The following is a 26,233-nucleotide window of genomic DNA, read 5'->3' on the forward strand; positions in this document are numbered from 1 at the left end:
AAGCATTACCTAGCAACAACTCAAACATCCGTGCGTTATCAACTTTGTTCTCATCCTAAATCCAAAGCACAGCACTGTACCAGCTACTAGGAAGGAAATTAACTCTATCCCTGCTGAAACCAGGACAGTTGCCCAGAGATGATGTGGAGTCTCCATCCTCAGAGATATTCAAAAACCATCTGGACATGGTCCTGGGCAGCTGGCTTTAGGTGACACTGCTTGAACAGGGGCGTTGGACCAAAGGACCCCTTCCAACCTCAGTCATTCTGTGAAATGGCTTTAGAGAAAAGAAGGTGGGGGTCCTACTGGAAAAAAACCCAGTTGAATGGGAATCAGCAGTGCACCCGTGCAACAGTAAAAGCTAACTGAATACTGGGCTGCATTAGTGAGAGTGAAGTAGGCAAATAAAGGAAAGTGATTATCATCCTCTCTGGCATTTTTGAGGCTACATTTGGAGTACTGTCTTCAGTTTTGGGTTCCCCAGTACAAGAAAGCCTTTAAAATATTGGAGCAATTCTAGTGAAGGTTGCTACAAAAGAAGTATGTGCACCTATGGTGTGTTGCACCTGGTCAGTGTGTGTGGTGCAACTGGGATATTAAACATCTTGTTTGCAAAGTACACATGCTGTACACTTACACATAGAGTAGATGATTTGGATCTGTTGCAGAAATTGTGTTCATCTGCATGTATTCTCCAAATCAAAATCATTCATATTTAAACACGTGTAGAATAGCTTGCAGCATGCCTACAGTATGCATCATGCTTTTATCCAGTATTGTATAGACTTAATCTGGTTGATCATCATGAGATTCAGAAATCACAAGTGGCTAAATTCTTGGTTTTCTGCTCAGAAATCCAAATATATAGTAGACCTACTTATAAAATACTAAGACCAGCTGGAAATGAAAGTTTTGAGAATCTACAGCAACTGAAAATGTTGTCTTAATAGCAAGTCTACAGTTCACTTGATCTCAGTTGAAATTTGATCAGGATACCAGGAGGAGTAAGTGGAGCATCCATCTATACTTTGCTGCAAACCTTGCCACTGGCGGTTTCCTTCTCTTTGAGAGCTGAATCAATTCTCTAGGATAGATCTTTTGGTTAAGTTACTGTTAAGGTGCCATTTTTTGACTGAGGTCCCTGATTTCTTGTGCCATGTTTTAAAATAAGAGTGCCAGATTTGAGGATGAGAACTTACTTAATTTGCTTGTGTGGTTGCAGTTGGAAAAATTGCAATTCACTTGCTGTCTTGAAGCAGTTGCTTTTCCACCCCATTTGTTTTCTGGTGTTGCTCATCCAGAACAATACAGTTGCTGCATCCCATCTTGGTAGCTGAATTTCACTGATGGGTCAGAAGAACTCTGCAAGCTAGGGGGTGAAAAGAGCTCCTTGATCTTTATAAATGAAAGGTGCTAATAAATGGTTTTCTGTCAGTGTTGATTAAAACTGACACATTTATCGCAGAATTGAGAGAGGCTAAAAGTAGTTGTATAGTCAGTTACCGCAGCTGAGCTGATAGACAGTAGTTCATTCAATGATGGCAACTCAATCACGTGTATTTGAGTGACCATATCCTCAGTATCAGCAAAGACAACAGTGGTTAAGTATATGTAGACTGTAAACTGTTTTCACCTGTAAAAATAGCATTTCTGCAGATGTGCAAGATATAATGAAGTTACTCTTTGCTAAAATGAATATTCTGTGACTAGAAAAAAATATTTTAGAATTTTGATCTGACATATTTCATGAATATTAATGAAAATGCGAAAGTTAATTTAGTTCCTTCATACTAAAGTCAGTCAGGATGAGGGCAGCTGAGGATAAACCTGAAGAAGAAAACTTATCATTTTAATTAGTGTTTTCCGTAGCTTTCTTTTATTGTGACAATCTTGACATAAACTTGACACCTTTTAAATGTTGATTGTCTAGTGTGAATGTATTGCCTGGTTACAACACTTCCATAATAGCAGTTCTGCTGCTGTTTTTGTGGTAAATATTTCAGAACCACTCCCATCTCTTACCTGCAATTGCTGCCCCTACCCACATACCTAGTTTAAAGTATCTTTAAGAGCTGGCATATGCTACCTCATAAATTGGCTTGTTAATAGAATAAGAGTACTGCAGACTCTACCTTCTCCAGAGACCGGCAAATAATTTCTGCAATATTCTCAGTTTCCAGTGACCTATTTTTGAAAATACTCTATAATTCCAAAACAAAAAGCACTCACATATGCACTAATGTAGGCAAAATGTCTCTCTTACTAGAGTGCAATTATGCAAGCAGGGACTATTTGCCATGTTGCTGGAGACTAGAGAATTAACGTGCTGTTCTTGGCATGTTGTTCTCCATATGTTTCAAACCTTTTTCATGGCAGGGAAATGCGCTACTTTTGTGTAAAAAGGCCAGTGTTAATTTTCCACCTTAATTCCTCATGCTTAATAGGGAAATAACAGCTTTTATACTATCTACTCATTCTGTACTCCATATACTGTAAGTTTGTAGAAAATATGATGTATTTTTGTGAAAGCAATGACGGGGTTTCTATGTTAAATAAAAAAAGGTGAAATAAATTTTAGCAATGGAGTTATGACTAGTCCTTCATTATTATGTATATCATACTATATACTGCTTATAGAGTGCTGTTGTGGCAAAAATCTAAGCGAGAAGTATTCTTTACGACCTGGATGCCATGCTGCTTTTTTTTTGCGTCTCTAAGATGTCATACCTGCCATCTTTGTTTCTTAAGTATAGCAAATATTGACAAGATTCAAAAAAAGAATGGTTAAGAAAAGAATGTGCTTTGGAGGCAATGTTTTAGATCATGGAGAAGGGGACCAAAAGGAAGTTAGGTAAGCTCTAGTTGTGAACTTTGTTCAATGATTTCTTTCACAGTAAATCCACCGTGAATACTCTTTCTTCCAAAGGTGTAGGTAGGCTGCAGTTGGCTAGAGGACATGTAGCAGAGTAGCATTTTGATGAAGAATTAGTTAGGAACAGAGTTGGCCAACCTTAAATGCTCAGATTCTATTAACTTTATCTTACATCTAACTCTGATTAAACTCTTCAGTGCTGAAGGTGGTTTAGATAGTCTGCTCTGCTTTTCTGCAAGCTGGTGAGAGAACTTGACCACTGGTGAAAGAATTGTGCCATGTGCACTTTCTCATTTACAACTTTCAGCCTTATGTCTGTTCTTTTTTTTTTTTTCCCAACCTTTACAATATCTGTCCTTCAGCTTAAGTTTCTTCTTTTCCACTGAGCATTTAATAACATCCGTATGTCCTTCCTAGAGCAAGGCTTATCATGAAAGACATACATACATGCACAGGCATTTGGGTAATTATAAAAATAGTCAGGAGAAGTTAACTGAAATGCAAGATATTAAGGAATAAACTGTACAAAAGATGGAAGAGGGAAGTGGATGTTTAATATTAGATTTGATTAGTAAAGTAAAGGAGGAAAGGTAGCAAGGGAAAAGATGGGTGTCGTAATTCTTAATTTCCTTGAAGGAACCGGTGAAAGCTGTTCCTCAGTAATTAATAGCAGCCATATAAATATAAGGAACAACTCATTTTGCCAAGGAGTTGATGGCATTGTGGGAAAAGAGATAGATTTGTGTTGCTGTCATAGGGAAATAGGAATTGAAGGGATCTCAGTAGGATCTGTTGCCCTCCTCCGAAGCTATGCCTATATAATGTCTATTTCATTTTTATCAACCTTCAAAAATCCTCCAGTGTTGGTGACTCTGCTATCCCTGAAGGTTGTGTATTTCAGAGCTTCACTATTCTTATTGTCTACATGTTTTTTTCTAGTATGTACCCTTGCTATAATCTTCTTGCGAAGTTAAACCTGTTGCTACATGTTGTATTGATCACAGAATCATAAGAAAGTTCAGGGTGGAAGGGATCTCAGGAGGTGTCTAGTCAAACCTCCTGCTCAAAGTAGGGTCAGCTGTGGGATGGGACTAGGTTGCTCAAGGCTTTATCCAGTTCCTTCTTGTAAACCTCTAAGGATGGAGACTGAGCAACCTCTTTGGGTAAACTGTTCCACTGCTTGATTCTCCTCATGGTGAAAAAGCTTTTCCTTATATATAGTTTGAATTTCTCATTTCAACTTATGCCCATTGTGTTTCATCCTCCTGCCATGCACTACTGTGAAGAGCCTGGCTCCATTTCCTTCATAGCTTCCTCATGGGTATGGGAAAGCTGCCTTTAGGTCCTCCCAGGACCACCTCCTCTCCATGCTGAAGAATTCTAGTTCCCTTAGCTTTTTCTCATAGGACAAATGCTCCAGCCTCTGATCATCTTGGTGGCCCTCTGCTGAATTTACTCCAGTTTATTGATATCTTGAGGGGCCTAAAACTGGATGTATTACTTTAGATATGATCTAACAAGTGCTGAGTAGAATGGTATAGATCCCTTGGTCTATTGGCTGTGCTTCTGCTAATACAGTCCAGGATCACATTGACCATCCTTGCTGCCAGGGAACATTGCTGGCTCATATTTGGCTTGCTGTCTACCAAAACCTGCAGGTCATTTTCAGTTGGGCCCCAGTCAGTCAGTCCCCCCAGCCTGCATTGTTTAAACTTGCGCAGCTGCAGGGCTTTGCATTTGTCCTTGTTGAATGTTGAAAGGTTCCTGTTCACCGGTTCCCTGAGTGTGTCGACATACCTCAGAATGGTAGCCCTGCCCTCAGGCATATTGGCTGGTCATCCCAATTTAGTGTCACCTGCAAATTATGTATAAGAGCATCTAAAAAGAGAACTCCTGTTATCTTCTCTTGAAACTTTTACCAGCATCATCATGCCTGCCATCAGTCTTGTTTGTTGAAACAATCAATTTTTTTCAATTTTCTGATGTCAGTCATGGTTTCTAAACCTCTGATATTGTTACTGGTCTCTTCTAGTCTACCCTTTTCTTGACATTCAGTGTCCAAAGCTGGATGCATTATTTCACCTGGAATGTTTCATGCCAGTGTGATATTTGCCTTTTTGCTACAGAATAAGCTTGACATATTCAGCTGTGATCTGCTATAACTCCTTGATCCTATTGTATAGAACCTGCTACAAAGCCAGATGTTTCCTATTGTGCAGTTGATTATTGCTTCCTTTGAACTTGTCATGATACTTATTGAATTGCATCCTATTATTTTTAGATTGTTTCTCATCATATTATCTAAATTCTCAAATGATCTTGCAGTCTCCACCAATTTGTTGTCATCTGCGAAGTTAATGTAGTAAGCGTGCACTCTCTTTTGTGATCTAAGACACCCCTCGTGAAACTATCAAGTAAAGCTGGGCCCAGACAAATGCCTAAAAAACTTGACTTGAAAAATCTTTTCTATTGACAGTGGGTCATTGAACCAGCTAATTTTGTATGCATTGTATTGGTTTTTTAGAATATTTGTGAAAATTTCATGTGAGGAACAGTGTGCAGTTGCAGGGATTTTTTTTTCCAGATGTGAACTCCATGAGAACAAGTGCAACAGAAGCTAATTCTGACTTTATTCCTCATTTACAGATACTTACTTTATTATGGTATAGTGGAAAGCAGGGGCAGAAGACTCAGTAATTGAGAGGAGAGTGATTTGTGAGAGCCGGTCTTAGAATTATGGAGGGGAGAACGTGGACATTTGGGCTGTTAATAGGCTGTGCTTTATAATATTGGATATTAGGAATCCTCAGTAATGTCTGTTTTGAGTATTTGTTACTTGTAGCCTGCCCCAAAACCTCTGAAATATATGGGACTCCCTTCTTTTTGACTTCTGACCACGTTTTTAGTTTCTCCTTTGAAAGTTTAAAGTTTGCCAGTACTTCTTGCTTGTCTTCTACAACAGTGAAGGAAGGGATCTGGCCTTTCTCCCCAAAGGAGGGCAGAGATGCGACAGTCAGGCAATGTGCAGAAATGTACGACTGAACTGCTTTTATTTTTCATTTTTTTCAAAAAGGGAACAGTGAAACTACAAGTAATACTAGCTAAAATAAAAGTCCTTCTCTGGTGTGATTTTCATCTTACTATTAGTGTGAATGGCTTTTTGGTTTTTTTCATAAAGCAGTTTGGAATATTTCTAATATAACTAATTGTGCTCTTTACTGAATTGCCATTTTTTTCTGCCCTTGTAGTTCAGTTAGCATCTGAATTTGGAACACATGGAATGCAGGAGAAATATTGTAATAAAGTATGTTTATTACAGAAGCTTAGAATTCCTTTAATTATTCCTCAAAAGATACAATGCCATTATTTGTTAATGCTCTATTTTATGATAATAATAATTTAGACTGATGCAAATTTTACCATGTTAGTATATTTTTACAATGTGTAACATTTAAAATACATGTTTTTGTTTAGGGTATTCTCTTGGTTTATGATATTACCAACGGCCAGAGCTTTGAAAATTTAGAAGACTGGTATAATGTGGTAAAAAAAGTGAATGAAGACTCAGAAACACAGCCACTTGTGGCCTTGGTTGGAAATAAAAGTAAGTTATTCATGCTTAAATATTAATTGAAATACTCTGGATGTTGCGCTCTATCAAAGAAATGGCACAGGGCATATATCTTTAGTAAAATGAAACTAAATACTGTCTTGTGTGTTGTTGCTGTGTACGGATGACATATTTGGGTGTACCTCAGTATTCTGGTTCTGGGCAGTTAGGTTGAGGGACTTGCTGCATCATGCTTTGCCTAGCCTGCAGCCTTTCTGCCTGTGTTTTCTTTATTTGGAGAGCAGCACACAGGAGTAGAGAGAGATCTCTCACCCATGTTTGAATTTGATAGGGCTTCAGGATATTGCCATGGCATGCATCTAGAATGGAGAACTGGGAGGCATTCTCTAATAACAGGTATATTTCATGGTTCTGTATGTCAAGAGACTGCTAAATTAAGTACTGGTATATATTACTTAAAATAACTACACTAGGCATAATAATTATGGTTTGCTTATTAGGCTTTTTTGTATGCTGTCTGTAGTTTTGCACATGAGGTTACTTGTTTCCTGTTGTTCTGGGATTTTTTTTAACCTGCCCTCTTTTTGATCATGTAAGTATGATATAATGGTTTTCTTCTGACCACCAAAATGTGCCACTTTAAATAACCATCACCTAGTTTCCTAATTGGATGGATGGATTCCAATTTCCAGCTAAGAAATCTTACAGAAACATCCTTATTAGCTCATCTGAGGTCTTGATCCTGCCTCTCTTACTCTTTTTCTATTGAAGATGATAAAAGCAACATAAAGCAATTTTAGAAACAATGTGGCGCGCACAGATACAGAAATTTTTAACAATGTAAATACATTTTTTTGAACAACAAAAAATAGCTTTGATTTTTTTTTACTTCCCAAGTAATTTTTGTCAGTGTCCATATCATGAACAAACTTGAAAAAAAGACCTCATCCAGCAAGTTAGTATTGTTTAAAAGCATTTGAAAACAATGTAGAGACAACACTTTCATTCAGAACCATTAACTGTAGTGTTGCTACTGTGATGCTGTAACATTTTATGATATTAATTATGAAAGACTACTTATTTTCTGGGAAGAAAACAGAGAAGCTCTTAAAGTTACAATATATAAATAGCACTTCTGAAAGTATAACATAGACAGTGTTGTACTCTAGCAGACCAGAGTCAATAATTCAGATTCTGTTGAAATTCAAATAAAAAATACTTTTCACTGATTTATATTTTGCCCCAAAATTGGACTTCCTAGTTGGAGTTCTTCAAATCTTATGAAGTATTTACAGTAAGATACACTGTAACATAGGATAAATAATGTTCTTTTACTGGAATGACACCATAGAGGTAGAAAATCAGGCATTGGTTTCCATTCGGAGGAGTTTTATTTCTGTTATATACCTTAAGTATATATACTGACTACATCAGTAAACAACACAAGACAAGGGAAGAGCTACGGATGTCGTCTATCTGGACCTCTGTAAGGCCTTTTACACGGTCCCCGACAACATCATTCTCTCTAAACTGGAGAGGTATGGATTTGATGGGTGGACTGTCCGGTGGGGGAGGAATTGGTTGGATGGTCGCATCCAGAGGGTAGTGGTCAACAGCTCAATGTCCAGATGGAGATCGGTGATGAGTGGTGTCCCTCAGGGATCCGTATTGGGACGGTACTGTTTAATATCTTCATCAATGACATAGACAGTGGGATTGAGTGCACCCTCAGCAAGTTTGCAGATGACACCAAGCTGAGTGGTGTGGTTGACATGCCTGAGGGACGGGATGCCATCCAGAGGGACCTGGGCAAGCTCAAGAAGTGGGCCCATAAGAACCTCATGAGGTTTAACAAGGCCGAGTACAAGGTCCTGCACCTGGGTCAGGGCAACCCCCGGTATCACTACAGGCTGGGGGATGAAGGGATTGAGAGCAGCCCCGCTGAGAAGGACTTGGGGGTACTGGTGGATGAAAAGCTGGACATGAGCCAGCAATGTGCACTTACAGCCCAGAAGGCCAGTCGTATCCTGGGCTGTATCAAAAGAAGCGTGGCCAGCAGGTCGAGGGAGGTGATTCTGCCCCTCTACTCTGCCCTGGTGAGACCCCACCTGGAGTACTGCGTCCAGCTCTGGAGCCCTCAGCATAAGAAAGAGCGGGTTCAGAAGAGGGCCATGAAATGGGGGATGGAACAGCTGTCCTCTGAAGAAAGGCTGAGAGAGTTGGGGTTGTTCAGCCTGGAGAGGAGAAGGCTTCAGGGAGACCTTACTGCAGCCTATCAGTACTTGAAGGGGGCTTATAAAAAAGGTGGCGGCAAACTTTTTAGCAGGGCCTGTTGCGACAGGACAAGGAGGAATGGCTTTAAACTAAAGGGGGGTAGATTTAGACTAGATACAAGGAAGCAACTTTTTACGCTGAGGGTGGTGAAACAGGTTGCTCAGAGAGGTGGTGGATGCCCCATCCCTGGAAACCTTCCAAGGTCAGGTCGGATGGGGCTCTGAGCAACCTGATTTAGTTGAAGATGTCCCTGCCCATGGCAGGGGTGTTGGACTAGATGACCTTTAAAGGTCCCTTCCAACTCAAACTGTTCTATGATTCTAAATTTTTCTCATATACATGCCTGCAATTCTTTAAAATCCAAGTATTTCCTTGGGAGCATCTGCAAACAGAATATGTTTTTGTAGGTGAGTTTCCAGATAAAGGCTGACACTGACTAGTGAAAGGGCTTTAATTTTATGAAAATAGCAGCTGAAGGAATAGTGTGCTTGATACCTTGTTTTCCTTCAGAAGCTATGTATAAAGAAAAAAGCAAACTATTGCTTTCACGTGATCCTAAGGATGTTTGTTGTTGTTGCACATGTTGAGCATACAGAGGATGCTGCTTACAGAGGTAATTTTTTTGCTTTATTTTTATTTCAGCATTATAAAAATTAAGCTTTTAGAAGTGTATTGCTTTTCTGAATTCTATAACAGGAGAAGAATATCTAGGAGGGCTTCCACCCCAACACTTTAATGGCCTGTGAGAGGTAACTGTAGTCAGGCTCCTATTGTTACATAAATAGAAAACAAGGTAAGTTGTTTATATAGAAGCATGGTGTTGACTTTTACGTATTATGAAAGGATAAAGCTACCAGTATTAACAAGTTCTTCAGGTGGAATAACTGTGTTCAGAATAGCTTAACTTCCCTACTCAGTAAGTGATAAGACACTCTTACACAATGCAAGAGCAATAATAGGTTTAAAGCAAAGAAAAGCCATTTGATGAATTGATGATCTTATTTGACCTCATGCATCATACAGGAGAAATACTTTCAGTCAGTAGTTTCTGTCTCAGGATTGTACTTGGTTTTTGAGCTATACACGTCTTTTAGGAAAATATCCAGGTATGCTTACTTAAAGATCAGAAATGTCTATATCCACAGGCAAGTTATTCTAACACTTAACTTTCTTTCTGATAAAAGTGTTAAAAAATTGCCAAGAATGCAGTTATTGTCATTCATAGCTATTAGAAAGCATTGGGCCAGTATTTAGATAACCTGATAAGAATTTGGAAGCCCAGCTGACACCATGCATTTTGAAACCTTGGCTTAAATTTAGTGCTGCTCTTTTAAGTATACTTAGCTTGGGCTTAGGCTCTCATTTGACCATTTTCACTTACTAATACTGTCTGAAAGAAATGTCTGTTTTTCCATTTTGGGGTAAATACACCTGGGATCTCTGCTGTAGTGCTTCAGAAATAGGAATAAAGCCATAGTTTAAAAAAAAACTTGGAAGAAAACAATGAAAAATATTTTTCTTCACAATGAAATATAGAAAACTGTACACAAATTCTATTAGATGAAAATAATTTCCTTGGGTAATTTTGTCATTGAAAGCAAATTACTTCAGGTATAGCAGTATATGGTGCATAACTGTGTAGTAGCTGTTAAATTGTCTATAAAACTGCCTGATTTATGGGTGTTTTGTTGTATCAATTTATAGTCATTCTGTTAAATGTGTTAAGTTTGCAGGAATTTTTTCAGTATTCCAGCGATTGTAATTTCTACATACAAAGCTCTAATCAGTCTCCAGTCTCTCATCCATCAGAAATTCATTTGAAAATAATAGAGTAGTATGAATTGAGATCTCCTAAATTCTGGACCTCCCCACCCCTCTTTTTTCTTTTTTTTTTTCCTCTTTTTTTTCCTTTTTTTTCAGGACTAGCTAAAATGAAGGACTGTCTTTGCAGGACTGGCTAAAATGAAGGACTGTCTTTGCCCACTAATTTATTAAAAATAATTGGGAGAACAAGAGCTTTAGGGATGCAGTCCTCCTTTGTGAAAGTGGTGATTTATTTAAGATGACTGTCTTCTTCCTGGGTGCTTAGTTTTATTTTTCATTCTTTCTTCCTTCCCATACATCTTTTTTCCATAGCCTGACCTACACATTTGGTCAGAGAGAGTAGAAAACTGATTTAAGTCAAGATCTTGCCCACACCTGCTTCCTGCACTTATGTCTGATTATCAGTTAATTCTCTGTCTTTCCATAGATTTTTGTCTGTGCGTTTGGTAAACAACAAAAAGAATTGTAAAATTTAATGTAGAATTTTTCTTTTTCATATTAATTGTAAGGCATAAGATTTTAATAATCCTAAAATTTACAGTTGGCGTTGAATCTTAAATTTGACTTTCCTTGTAACTTACTTTGCAGTATTTTAATCTTATTTAATACAAAGTATATCTGAAGTATGCTTATTTCCGTGTTGTTAATACCAGTTAATTTGCACCAGAAATAAGGGAGTAAACCTTGTTGTTAACATTAACAAATGCTTTTCAGTGTCAATGCAGTAACTTAAAACTTTTATAGATATGTTTCTGTCAAATACTTTGACTTATATTGTATAGTATAAATTAAACTATAGTTATCAAGTGAATGAATTGTTTTGTGCACTTAGGATCTTTGCTTAAATTTGGTATTGACAAAGTTCAGTAATCACAATGGATCTTCTAGTTGTTAGTGTGAATTAGAGAGGTTTTACTGTGTTCCGTGTGACCAATGTTTTTCTTTCCTTTCTACCTTGACTACTTTATATAGTTTCTTCTGCACTAATCTATAAGCAGACTCCTCAAGTGTCATACCAACATTTTCAGTGGATATATTGTAAACAAAAATTAACCCAGGTTGCATGGGAGCTACACTCATTTTGATTTATAGCTACCAAGATGGTCTTAGGGCGGTGGTTATCTGTAGCTTATATAGGGGGTAGGAATTATCAGGTACCAGTGTATAGTGGATGGATGAATGATTTGTGTTCTTAGAGATATTAACCAGATCCACTCCTCAATAAAGACTAATAACTCAGATTTTTAAACAGTCTTCATGACAGATGAGGGCACAGAGGAGAATGCATCAGCACTAATTAAGAACGTTGACCATTTGTTCGTCTTAGCCATGATTAATTGATCTTGGAGTGCTATCTCTGAACAGGAAGTGATATGCTGTTACATTGCGAAGTTTAAAGGTTACATTTTAGTGTACCCTTTAACTTGCATTTACATACAACATAAAATGTTTTTACCTATCTTATCTGAGTGCAGAAAGAAACATTTTTCAGCCCAGATACAAATGAATGTTTGGTGTACTGTGTACTAACGTGAATCTGGCTGGTAACAGGACATACCCAGTCTGCTTTTGGACTCTGTTACTGCCTTACACGCTTAGTCTCCCCAGTTGTACTCAGAAAATTTCTTCATTAATACTCATTTTGAGATTCTGGCTTATTAAAATGCAGAACTATGCATTCATTCTCTGTCCTTCCCAACCTCCCCCAGCTGTTTTCTGTTCTTGTTTCCTGTGGACTTGCACTTGTTAGGTCCTTCACCTGTAATTAAGACAAGTGTTGAGCAGCAAATGCAAAGACCCCTGTTCTTCTGAGCCTTATGCCTGATTAAACTAAAGTTCCTGTATGCCTGACAGCAGGTCCAGTCACCTGAGCCTCACACACGCGCTTCTGGGATTGGAGGGTAAACTACTTACATGTAGAGACTCCCTTAAAAAGAAAACCTTGTCCTGTGCTACGGTCAATTTACCAACTCATTTGAATAAATGTAGAATGCTACCCTGTTTTAAAATATGTATAGAATGTTTGTTTCAACAAACTTGGAAGATTAATAGAAAATTGCGGTCTTATGGATTTGTTTGTTTCAATGGTTGGGTAACTTTTTTTTAAAATTATTTTTAACAAGAAACTTAATGAAAGGAAAAATCACAGGTGAAAATGATCTTTTATTCACCATAATAATGTATTTCCAACCCAGTGTCTGAATGTTCTCTGTATTTAGGTATGGGAGCAATCTAGAAATATACACATTTTTGAGTGATAAAATTACCTTGCTTGTCTGAGAAAGCATCTGTCTTGTGAGACTTTGATCCTAAATCATGCTTGGCATAATGTTAATGGTGCTGGCTACCATCACTGCCGTAGTGATCTATTTAATTATGTCTGTTAAATTGCTACGTGGGCAAGTCTACTAAACTGGGATATATGCCACACAGAGATACATAAATGGAGCCTGAGCCTCAAGTGTGGTTCTTTAGAAAGTAGCTGAGCTCACAGAAAATTATACAGAACAAAAGAATGAAGGTTTATTGCTGTTGTGTAGTGTTTACTTAGACATATTCCATTGGCTGAGAAGGGAAAATACCTGACAGGATAGATCACCGGGATCTGGGCATATGCACTCTGTTCTGGCCCCAATCTCTGTGTAATCTGCTGTGATAAATGTATCTGTTGCATCTGGTTGCAAATCATCCCGTGTTTTCTTTGGACCCTTCTTTCGGAATCCTTCATAAAATGATCTCTGGGATGGGAAGTCACAGTGGACGCAGCAGCTGCTAAATCACCTGATTAAAGGCAAATTTTTAGACTTCTGGACTTTCTTCCAGTGCTGCAGCCATTACTGGAGCATGTGTACAGGATAGATTTTGATGGTGGCTCTCAAAAGCCAAGTGGCCTGTGCCAGAGTGCTAACAAAAAAAATAGAGTAGAAAGGGGAAATCTTTTCTGTCATGCTGCTCAAAAGATAATTAATGATCATCATCATAATTTTCTGCCCTGCCTGTCTTAAGACCAGTTTCTTATGTCAACACAGGTAGGATTAGCTAGTAGCGAGCTTGCTTTTTGATTCGTGTTCTGCTGCAGTATGGCATTCAGTACAAGGATGAAGCTGAATAATACATACATCTTGCACACAGAAGATATATTACTGTTACACCACTTGTCTGAGTTTGAGATTTGTACAGCTAGACAGAGCCCTGATATAAACAGGTGTAATTCTATGAAAATCAATGAATTTACATTCATTTGAACCAGGACAGATTAGATACTGTACAAACTGTTTGCTGAAATTAACGTTTTCTCATTAGGATCATACAGTGCTTTAACAAGAAAGTGAGGATAGCCATGAACTAGCCCAAATGATAGACTGTTCTTATGTTATGCTTTTTTATTTTAGCGAGTATGAATAACCTGGTTTCTTCTTCCTGCACTTAAAACCTTGAGGCTGCACTTCAGTTTTTTATTTGCGCATGTTAAGTTTTGCCTGCTAAGACCAGCTAAGAACTAAGACCAAGTTCAAGGACCTGGTAGAATATTGTTAGTGTAGTTGGAACTCAAACGCCAGTGTGACAGAAGTGCCAGTAAATAATATATTCTCATTCACTAACAGTTATGCTTAAATTCAGAAAAATCTTTAAAGATGTCATTGAAAAATGGAAATAGAAGTAAACCGTTTAAATACGAAGGTTAGAACAGTATATGTGTCCTATTTTTATAATAATACACAAATGAAATGCTGAGAGATCTCTTACTGTTTCCATGGATTTTGTCTGTAGTTTATTTAGCAATGTAGACATACGTCTAATAAAAAAGATGCTGCATAAACCATAGTCCAGACTGAATGTGCTTCTGTTTTTGGTTTAGGTAGAAATGTTTTTTCTGGCTGCGTCCTTCATACTTAGGTCTTCTTACAACAAATGGAAAGCCCTTAATTGTACCTAAGGGAATAGTTAATCTACGGTGGACATATGGTGGACAAAAGCTGAGTCTAGTAAATGAAAAAAATTATAAACAGAAAATGTGTGAATGTCTGCACAGTCTGAGGGTCATGGGAGATATTGTGCTGTTGGATTGTAGCTTATTTTAAGTTAATTTGCTATTCTTTTCTATTAGTATATTAATGGAAGTCAGCGCAGCATAAAATACGTAGTTTTAAAAACCAATCAATTTAACATCTGTTTTATTGGATTGAAAAAAATACCTGTTTTTAAGACATGACAGAATTTCTTTTCATTGCAAGTTGTCCTGCTCCCACCTTTGCCATATGACATAAATGCGATTTGATTTCATTAGTGGAGTGAAGGTCTCTGAAATTTTTAAAAGTTATAACATTTGATTGGGGGCAGTTAATCAGTGTTAACCCTGAGCAGCTCTTGGGCTTTATAGATTCAAGCATTATATGTGGTTGCACTGCTCCAGCAAAAGGTTAAGTATTAATGGAAAATGTTCACAGCTCTTTTACTCAAAGAAAACATGTTACTTGTAAGTTTTCTTTTGATTTTACTTTTACAGTTACATTGAATGTCTTCATTCATTTAGCCATCCATAAAGCAAATATTGTTGCACATGCAGTGGATAATAAGTCTTTTTAGGACTACTTGTGTGGTATGTCACAGATCATTAACTGCAAGTAACCACCTGACTTGAGGGAAGTCTGGAAGCATCATTACAGTGAAATAAGCTTTTATTTCTGTATCACTGCAGCACATTGATTTGTAGGAATGTCTCCATTAGCTACTGTGGAAATATATTCTCATATATTATTATTGAAGGAAGTTGATGAGAGAGGATAACCAAATTTCAAGTGTGAATAGGGCATTAGTATTAGGATTGTGGACAAAGCGCGAAAAAGACAAGTGCTATTGTAGCATTATTTTCTATTTAAAAGCTAGATAAGTCAGTAAACTAACCTTTTTGTAATGCTTCACAGTTTTAGAGTCAGACGAATAAAATCTAGTAACAGTTGTACAGTATTTATGCGTACACCGCAACTTCAACTGAAATGCATGTAGTAATTGAATATGTTTACTACTCTGTACAGGCAGAAAGTGTGGAAGAGAAGTTTCTTTCTAATCAGCAGGGAAAACAAGCTTTTTCTATTTATTTCAATGAACATACAAATTTAAGATTTTTATTTGAAGTAATCAGTAATTATTTCCGCTCAGTTTAGAGGATGAAGGATAGCCTATGTTAATATGGGGAATAATCATAATGGATAACCTCCATTAATATGATTAATGGGAGTTTGTAGTATGAAAAATGCAATTCTGAAACATTGTCCTGAAAATATTTTAGAAAATTTGAAGTTCTTACAGTGATTAAAGTTATGATAATACTGTAGGATTATCTTGCTGTGTTGCTGTTTTCAAAATAATTCATTGTCAGATCCCTTAGGAGCAGAATACAATAGAAGACTGGTAAATGAGTAGAATGTTCAAATCGGCCTCTCTTAGTCATATACTATGAACTATGTGCATGCAGAGCTAAGAATGAAGAAGAAAAATTATGGGGAATGCATTATATGTACATTTTGAAATTATATAATTGTCAGGACAGTATCATGTTTATTGGGGATTTGCAAGAGAAGTGGTAATTAATAGTACTATTTCAAGTTTAGGCCACAGTTAGAGCTCCATACACTTGATATAATGAGGCATTCTGAGTTTATGATGCCCATTTCAGTATAGGAGCATGTATACTATGCTAAATGTGTGGCTTTTTTGATAGGTCTTTAAGCATATTAATGCCTTCATGACATTAGCACCTCCGGTTATGAATTCTTCATTGTTCCAGTATTTGAGATGGTATGTCCTGATGAGGTTCTGAATGAACTGCATTTTCCTTCTGCTGTCTACTTTGGTTTATTTTATAGGTCAGTTTTTTTATGAGGGAAGAAAGGTATTATTTGTCTGTGTAATATGAGACTGTGAAGGTGTTACCATGGGAGTAAGTACTAAGCCAGTATCAAACTTTGTTTGATCTTAATAGTTCACTGAGATAAGCCAGATAGTTTAAATGCAGATAGCATTGTTGTTATTATTGTTGTTATTTACACTTTGTGCTTCCAGCCCTCGTGATATGAAGCATAACCTCAAAATATGTTTGATGTTTTCAAAGGAGAGATCTAAGATTCTGTAGTGCCAAAAAAATCAGTTAAAAATCAATTAAGATTTGCTGAAACATGTTGATTAAGGATGTGGAGTGCAGTGATGATGAATGGTAAACTAGAAATCTAGTTTGTTTATTTAAAATAAGGTCTTAAAAGAAGAGTGCTTTATGTACAATGTACATAGTTTCTATTTTAAAAATACTGAGTTCCCTATGAAATTTTCATGATATATTTTAGCATTTTTAACTTTTTTTTTTTCAGTAGTGCTTTCAAAGTTTTATCTCCATTATTTAACGATGCAACAGTGTATTTCTGACTGACAAAGGGAATCATAAATATGTAGCAGATATGTAACTTCTGCTGACCCCTTTGAGAAGGTTTAATTTCATTCCAGCCATTCGTCCTTTGATGCTCTGAACACAAGGAGCAACCATCCCATCTCATCCAGATCAGTGTTTTTAACACTTAAAAATTTTTACAACTGTAAAATGAGCTATATTACACTTGCTGCATTCTTTTGTTCAGTGTGGGGAATCACTGACCTTAAGATAAAAATTTTGTTTGTTTACATAGGTGTAAATTTAGAGCACATTTAGTGACTTCAGATGAGCTGCTCCAAGTTTACTCTGGTGTTTTTGTGACTAGCCCCTAGATTATAATATTTTTGGGGGTTACTTTTTTTATATATATACCATGTGGTCTTTCTTTTGTGGTAAGTATTGTCCAATATGTTTACTTAATTACGTGTGATAATAGGAATGTATCATACTAGTATAAAACTAGTATGTGATGGTAGAATTCATTAGTTTTGAAATATGTATACAGAAAGAGGAATAACATTACCTTTTTCTGACTTTGACTAGAGAACTCATTCCTAAGCATTCCTACATAGAGGCATTTGAAAACTGCCATCAGGATCATTACCCTTTTGTTTCAGATGCTAAACATACACAAATTTGAAAAAAGCTACAGACTAAATAGTTGAATGGAACACACGGAATAGTAAAATGTCTTAAAAAAGGCTTGCTTTTGAAAAATACTGAGATATAATCATTATGTATATCGAGGGCAACTTTAACTTTAAAATGTTGGGTTTTGCAATCTTAAGCATTTTTTGTGGTAGATAATTTAAAATGAAGGCTGGAAAAAATAAGTTAAGGTTTGTACAGATAGCACACCTTTGATACTGTTGAAAGAAAGAGAGACACTCAGTTGCTGAAAACCTACTTTATACATTTACAGGAGGAGTTTGAAAAGTCATTTGCTGTAGGCATGCAGAAGGAAGAAAGCAGTGTATAGGAGTTGTTGGTCAGGCTGTTAAGTTGAACTTTTTGAAAATATTTTTATGTTCTGCTGCCCACATAGAAAATTGTGGCATTTTGGAGTCTACTTCTCAGTCCCCCTTCGAAACCATTATGGAAAAGCTTCAAGTATTTTGGTTTGGAGGTGCCACTGCTATGCCTCATGGGAAGTGTAGTGCTGATGCTTCTCTTCGCATTCTCGTATGGGCTATGCTCCTGATGCTATAGCTTTAAAGGCTGGTTTTGTTTGTTTTATTTTTCCTTTTATGTCTTCCATGATGTATCACATTCTCTTAGGTATGATAGAACTTCGTGAGAGTAATGCATCATGGATACTGTCCAACTGGCAAATCCAAACTTGGGAGAAAATAACAGTGTAAGAAAAACAAAAAAACCCCTCTCATTAGGCACCATACTGATCTTTCTGAATCAAACTGTTCTGTTGTCTTGGTTGGAATTTTTTTAGGGAGTTAGTTTTATATGGAAAAGGGAACCTTTTTGAGCAGAAAAAGCAGTTTTCAGTGTAGTAAAAAACCCCCATTCTGACTGATAGTTTTGGACTAGTCCAACTGTAGAGAGTTTCCAGAGTTTTTGATTTTCATCCATTGTTCAATTCTAAGAATACTGTTGTGGTAGTTTATTTTAATAACATTACCCTGTACTTGCAGATAACAGAGGGAAAAAAGCCTAGTCTGGTCATATTGCAATTCTGTGAGGTTAAAAATGGTTCTGTATGAAGAGTATTGACAGTTCTTTCACAGCAATATTCAGTAAACAATGCTGTAAAGAAATTTTCTAGAAAGCACTGTATAAAGCAGTTGTAAAATATGGAATACCGGTTCAGGCTGTAGAAAGGTTCTGGGTTTTCCTAGAAGGTACTTATTGCATTCTTTACTCAGTTCTTGTCATGTTACAGTAACTGTAACTTTCTACAACACTACTGATGTCTATCAGGAGCAATTACTGAAAATGTCTGGACTTAATAATGTTTGAACTTACAGGTTTGGGTTTTTTTTTTTAATGTGAAGGGTTTTTATTTCTTAAGTTGTCTCAAGCTACACAGTAGAAGGAAGCAATGTAATGAAACAACAAAGAACAGTCATTGTAGAGATCTCTATTGCCAGCTAATACATCGCCTAATTAATCATTAACAATTTTCTTGGGTTGGCTTTTTAAAGTACATGTGTTAAGATGACCTCCTCTTACACTGTAAGTTTTGCTGTTTTATTTTGGGAACGGTGTATCCAAAAGGTTTTTAGAGAATAGTTACTGGTGTAGTTGCATGTTTAAGTGGTTGATCACTAGGGCAATAATGCTGGTTTCTAAGCACAGCCAGTACTTTTTCCAGCTGCTTTATAGTGATATCTTGAAGCTTAAAATGTAATCTATATGGGTAAGCCACAAAAGCCACTATATATTAAAGCAGACTCTGACAGTAAATCAAAATTGAACAGCTGGCAACACTACTAAAGTCATAAACTTATTTATTAAAAAAACTAAACAGAAGAATTATATTAAAAAGAGAGGAATATGTTCTACAGACCAGTGGATATAGCTTAAAACCTGGAAAGTGCTGCAGATTAAGGGCCCAATTTATGAACATCTGTTCTGGCAGTTTCTGTGAGATTCTCATGTTCTTTACAATAAAAGTGTGAAACATGTTTTTCCCCCCATACTAATCATGCTTTTCTGCAGTTCATAAAACTTGCATTGAGCCTTATGCAACTGGGCCTGTCTGCTTTACACACTTGCTAGAGTAATTACTATTCATGAAAGAGTAAGTACTATAGCAACGTCGCAATCTCACGGTATACACTTATCCTGACTTGTTCCAAGCGGTCTCATTGGCTTCAAAAGCAGTGAAAGAACACTGAAGTTTCCTTCATATATTTAAACTTAGAGCATGGCAATGAACTAATAATGGAAGCAGGTCACTAGAGAGCAAAATGGACAGAAATATGTCTTGTACATGGTTTCTCTAAAATTGAAGCATATACAAATCCACTGTTTTGTTCTTTAACAGTCACCAAAACAACTGGTAACTCCCCTCATCTCTTAATTTTGAAATAAATGATCATAGAATGATTATTTTAATTCTGATGTTTACACTGAATAGTACCCTACATTTTTGTCATATTGACAGGTATGTGGGGTTAAGCTTTAGGAAATTCTTGATCTGCTTTGAGAGGGAACTGAAAAAGCATAAATTCAAAACTGAGTGCCTAGTTCCACTGTCAGCGGTACTGTTTTGCCTTTGATGTCAGTGTGACCAAGATTTGGAGATTTTGGCCACGAGCCCTGTTATCAGGCTTGATCTGCATGGCACAGGTCATAATATTTTGCTCTCTAACTCTTGCTTCATGTCTAGTAATTCAGACTGAACTAGAATAGATCATTGTGAAAAGGCTATCAGTTTTTCTCTCAAGCAGTGCCCTCCCAAGCCCTGCTGCCATTAGGAGGCAAAGTCAGTCTCCCAATAATGTCAGAGATTAGGAAACCAAGGTGCAAAGGAAACTCTGAGCAAACATGCAATAAAACCACTTTCCTTGTCCTGAGCAGATTATATTGCTTTATTGATGAAAATGGTTACGCTTTCTTTCCATTTGAATAGTTTCACCATGTTATGGCTTTATTTATTAGGTTGCAGAACCACATGCTTTTATAGTTGTTTAACCTGAGGAGAACACTTCCAGCTACGAATCCTCAAGACAGGAAAAATCTCTCTGCTCCTTTTGGGAGCTAGCTTCTCATACGTTTAGGGTCATACTGACTGACAGGAGGGAAAAGAAAGAGGATTTCTGGTATCCTTTGGACGAAGAAATATCTTAGGGGAACAAGGCATTTTCTGTTTCCATGCCATCCATTGCTGAGCATTTTATAGTGTGGGGGCGTCTCTGTAGTCTTATTTGTAGTGTGTATCAATTTCCGAGACAGCTTGGCCAATTATTTTTCAGCTAACTTGTGGAATATTAAGGAACTGTATTTCTGCCAAATGTATATTGGTCATTGATAGTTCCTTTTATCTTTTCATTGAGCGATACTTTTATAATTGATTTATGTATATTTGTAGTGCGGAGGGCAGTACTATTAGGCAACTAAACAAAAAGTGACTTATAACCACTTCATAGTTATGGAAGTTGAATTTTCTTTCGGCTCTGTCTGGTATGAAACATGTTTTGTTAATTGGTGCACTATGAATCATTTTATCTGTCAGTGGTGTGCAGTATATTAATCTCAGTTCTTAAAGCATGGTTGTATTTGTAGAAGGTTCAGAAACATTAGTGCTATATTTGCTTTATCATTGTGTTTACCTGTGGTGAACTTTTATTTATGTTTGATGTGTTAAAGTGCACAAATATAATTTATATGCACTTGCATAAAATGTTTTACTTTTGTCCTGGGTTTCATTTGTCAAACTGTGCCTTGGATGCAGCAAGGAACTAACCCAACAGAAATCAAGGCTTCATATCATCAAAGACAGTATCAAGTTATGTCCCAGAGGAACCCTAGGCAGGGATCCACGGTGTAGTGGTTTTTTTTTTTTTTTTGTTTGTTTGTTTTTTTTACCTGACTAGAATATTCTGGATTCCTGGTTTTGATTAGGTCAGATTTTCGTATTTGTTATGAGTGCTTTATTTCTCATCCTTGAGTCTCTTGCATGTGGGTGGACAAGGGAGGCAAACAGATGACTGCATCACTAAAATTTTCCACCTGCCTCCCTCTATTAGGCTCTGCTGTCCAGGCTGGATTACATGTCTTTTTTCTTGCACTTTTTTTATCCTCTCCATTCTCTTTACACCTAGTCCCTTGTGCTTGGTGCAAAGGGAATGCTCTTAATGGTGTTGGTTTTCTTTTTTGCTCATAGATCTTCTGGGAGTGCTGCTTCATGAGCCTGATATGCACACCAGGTTTTTGTTCTTTTTTTTTTAAATAGTTATGTTTTGAGAAGTGTGGGTTACTTTGCGTACTTTTTTAGTATATTAGACATCTTATAAAAATTCTAGCAGCTTCCCTGGCTGAATAAACTTGATGGATGAACTACTAAGGTCTTTTGATTTAAATAGTAGCTGTACTAGTGCACTGGAAAAGATTTCTTTTGGAGCTGTTACAGTCTACAGGGTTTATAATCCACATGGATTAATGTGGCATTTCCTTCATAATCCTATGAATTTTCTGCCTTAAAAATACTTTTATGTTTTTCCTAAGAGTTTTAGTAGAAAAGACCCTTTAAATATGTGGCGATACCTAGAATTATTATATTGTCATTGTGTGCTTTTGTACTTAAGGTGTACAAGGAGAAATAAAATGTGGCATTTTTATTCTCCTTTCTTTCTGTGGTTTTTTTTTTTTGTTTGAATTTAGTATCTAGTGCTGTGTATTAAGTAATTAAGCCAAGAGGGCAGAATTTTTATGAATATGCCGGTGCTTAAAAATGTAGACTGCTGTCTGGTGGCATTTTCAAATGTGGTTAAACCATTGCTTAGTTGCCTGGTAGTTGCTTTGGTACTTTAAAAAGTGCCCCTAGGAATGCCTGCTTGCATCTTTCAGTATCTCAGTACTGTTGCAAATCTGATTCTAAATGTTTAATTATTCCAAGAAGACATCTCAATGCAGGGGAAGTTAAATTCTTTTGAGAACCAAAACAGTAAATATATGGCAATATTAGTGAGCTAGTTCTGAGTTGTGTGTCTGAGTTTTCTGAGTTCCCAACTGTATTTGGGAATAATATTGGAACCTGTGAAGCCACTTCATTCTGGAATTAATTTTAGGATCGCTCTGAGGGAAAGGATAGCCAAATTCTATTATATTTACAAAATACAATTTAATTTAATTTTGGAAAACATTTCTCAAGACACATAGAGTTAACATCCCATTAGCTAATAAAATCACTTAAGTGTGGTGCACACTTAGTTTTATGAAACTTATTTTGTGTGTTTACTCTACCTCACTTCTTGTTCTGGAATTCTTTTCCCTAGCATCAGCACAGCTGCATCATCCATTTCCATGGTCCTTTTAACCTCCACTTTTAATTAAAAAAAAATTAAATCAGATGCTGTTTAAAGCTTCCCATTTAGTTTTGGAAAAATAAAAGTTCACATCTAGCTTAGGCGTGTGTGAACAGCTGTTAAAAGGCACAAGCAAAACGATACTTATAAAAGTGGTGGGGGGAATTTTAAGAGCAAGCTGCCAGTTTGACTGTACTTTTCAATAGCTCTTCACTTTCAGCCAAGTGGTTTTAACAATAATTTTCTTTGAAAAAAGCTGCATTTTATAGAAGCAGCAGCCCAAGCAGTTAGGCCAGTGGTAATAGGAGGCAACTTGCCATTTCTCTTTAACTTTTTATGAATTTTTTCTTTGAATCTGGGGAAATTGCTCATTAGAGAGGTTGGAGGGGGTGATGTCCACCTGTGCCCACCCACCATGTAGGTACATCTGTCCCCATCTGATTCTAATGAGGGATCTCGTTCATTGAAATTCCCGAGTTCCAAGACTAAGCATAGAAGGATAATACTTCCCTCATGCCATATTTTGCAGGCATTATAGTCCTGCTCGTGACTTAAGCATTTTGAGGTAATCATAGGATTTCTTTTTTGAGTCAGAGTTACCAAATTGGACTGATCGGTTGGACAGAAACATGCAGGGAACGTTGTATCAGATGTTGAATATTTAGAAGAAAGAGGAAGGATTTAAACTGTTCAATCCTTGTTCAATCCACCTTCTGTACTGTAAGGAGCTTTCAGAGGAAAAAAAAAAAGTTCCTTCAAGAACATTTTGTCTTTACTGATGAGGAGGAGGGGCTAGAGTATAAAATGCTCTGTGACCTAATAACCATGTATATGTATCTCTGGAATTTGTTTGGGCAATTTTCTTTGGGCCTGTCCTAGCTGGTCCGTTCCATAAGCGAGACACCATCTCTGCAGTGCCTTCCCAGATGGGCAGTCTGTCTGAACAGGTGTGACCAGTCCCTCTGTGGTAAGGGGACAATAAGTTCGCTTAGCTCAAGCTTACTGTGTCAGTGTGCACTAATACTCATTCAGAGCGTGCATCTGGATGCGGAATTGTCTTCGTACAGTTTGGAAGCCTGGCAGATACAGGGCTGTAGTGCCGGCCTGGGCTGCATGTGGCATATAGATACAACCTTGTATGCGTGAGTGCGACAGATCAAGCTTTGCATGGTAATTTGTGCTGATCCACTGAGGTGAGATGTCCTCTGAGCCACATGTTCTAATTAAGTCTTTTGACTTTTTCGTGGGGCAGCAGAATGATAATAATCATAAATGCTTTTGAAGTTTCTTCAAAGCTGCAATTTTTTTTGAATTGAGGTTGTTGAGGTGTCTGTTATCTTTTAATCTTAGCAGATTACAGCCTGTGTTAACTGGTGCTGTCACTAAAATGGTCCGTCTTGGTATTTGTTGCTGTGTTACACTTCTAACTGCTGTGTTGGGGTTTCCACACTTGTGTTACGCCTTCAGTATCACCTTTGCCCCCAACAATGTAGCCTGCAGTGTACAGCCTAGTGTTTGGGGTTTAAAGGTTCGGTATGGCTTTCATTTGACACATCTCTCTCTGCAATATGCCCATGTTTTCTTTGCATGGGCAGCTGGTGAAGACTAGTTGGGTAGCAATGTAAATTCTTTTAAAGTTATTTTGTCATTGTTTTCTGCTTATATGCGTTAAGTATGTTATGACTTCATATTATTAGCAAGCAAGAACCAAAAAGCTTGTTAATCACTTCCAATTTCTTGGATATCTCATTTTTGTGTTGTTTAGTCAGAATTCCCTAAAAATTTCCCACTATCATTTCTGAAAAGAAAAGAAGAAACAAGCAGAAGAAACAAAATGCCAAGTGAGTAACTTCCTCCTGTCACATTGAGTATCCCTGGTGCCAAATTGTAAAGCTTTCATAGGACTCTGTCTATGCTGGGATTAGAATTTTGGGTATAAGTCACAGAATTATCCTCAAGAATTGGGAAAAGTTTAGGTGGTCCCAGCCTACACTGCATACAGGAGGGCAATAATAACCAGAGGAATGAAAAAGCTTTTATATGAAGAGGGACGAAATAGATTGAGCTCTGTAGCAGTAGGAAAAAGACAAACAGGTGTATAAAACCATGAGAAGAGACTAGGGAACAATTATATAGCATCTTTTCAATACAAACCTGAGGGAATCTCATGCCATTTTATTAAACAGCAAGCTTAAAATAAACAGATGAAATTGCTTTTTCACATTGTGAATAATTAAATTGTGGAAGTCCTATTCATTGATTGTTGTAGAAGCCAAAGGTGCACATGGGTTCAGAAGGGAACCACAGAGATTTGTGAAGGGCTGGTCCACCAGTGGCTATAAAATATTTCAGCTGTTTTCCTAGCAACCTGGAGATGTAGCGTCAGGCTGAGGAATGCAGACTGGCTGAAAGTGAGGTGTGTATCAAGGAATGATCATTGTAGTTGTACTGTTTCTTATTTTCCTTCCTCAATACCTGCTGTTGACTGCTCCTTGAGGCGGGGTACTGGCATGGGTTATACCAGACCTTCAAATATCAGATTTAAAAAAAAAACAAATTCCTGACCTTGAGCTGTTACAACTCCTGCTCCCCTGCTCCACCCTCCAAAAAAACCCCCAGAACAGGGAATGAAACACCCCACCTTGCCATTTTGCCATCAGTGCCTTAGATTCTGTAGCTGTATTTATGTGTATTACTTTGTAGCCAGTTGGTTGGAACAGTGCAGGTGAGAGAATGTGACCTGGATTCTGGTGGTTGCTCCACAGTCTCATTTATTTTTCAATACAACAGTCTTTGGATAAAGTAATTAAGAAGTTTGTGGGATAGAGAGAGGCACTGAGTATCTGAGTAATCCCTAGTGATTAATTTTAGGCCCTTAGGGTCTTTACAATATCTGCTCTTAACAAATTCAGCTGTGTTAGTCACGCAGACTCTTCTGAAAACCCCACTTCTCGCCTAGACTATGTTAAAGAAGTTTGTCTTGCTGAAAAGTTCTGAAAATCCAAAATGTTTAATACATTTTTATAAATATGTTTTAAATGGCAGTATGATGGTGACACTTTTTCAGAGTGCTCAGTGATGGCCTAAATGAATGTTTAACCATTAACTGAAGTCTCTTTACTATCCTAATTCTGGAAACTTCACCCATGGAAATTATGCCTGTGGAAACTCCATGCCGTCTTAATGTATATTAGAAGAGGACAAGTGCACTAAGTCACAAAGAAACTAGGTCGCCATCAGGGCCGTGCTAAAATTTTAGTAGATAATATCTTGGGGTTACT

The 26,233-nt window shown here is 37.2% G+C and overlaps 1 protein-coding gene across 1 annotated transcript in view; it reads left to right on the forward strand.

Moving 5' to 3' along the window:
- RAB28 (RAB28, member RAS oncogene family) overlaps nucleotides 1-26,233 on the forward strand; it is an 83,548-nt gene that overhangs the window by 31,367 nt on the left and 25,948 nt on the right. The window contains exon 4 of the mRNA XM_009324121.1: nucleotides 6,347-6,476. Within this exon, the coding sequence (XP_009322396.1) occupies nucleotides 6,347-6,476 (130 nt within the window). The remainder of the gene's footprint in view (nucleotides 1-6,346; nucleotides 6,477-26,233) is intronic.

The sequence above is a fragment of the Pygoscelis adeliae genome, unplaced genomic scaffold, assembly GCF_000699105.1.
Source record: "Pygoscelis adeliae isolate BGI_AS28 unplaced genomic scaffold, ASM69910v1 Scaffold24, whole genome shotgun sequence".
Lineage (NCBI taxonomy): Eukaryota > Metazoa > Chordata > Aves > Sphenisciformes > Spheniscidae > Pygoscelis > Pygoscelis adeliae.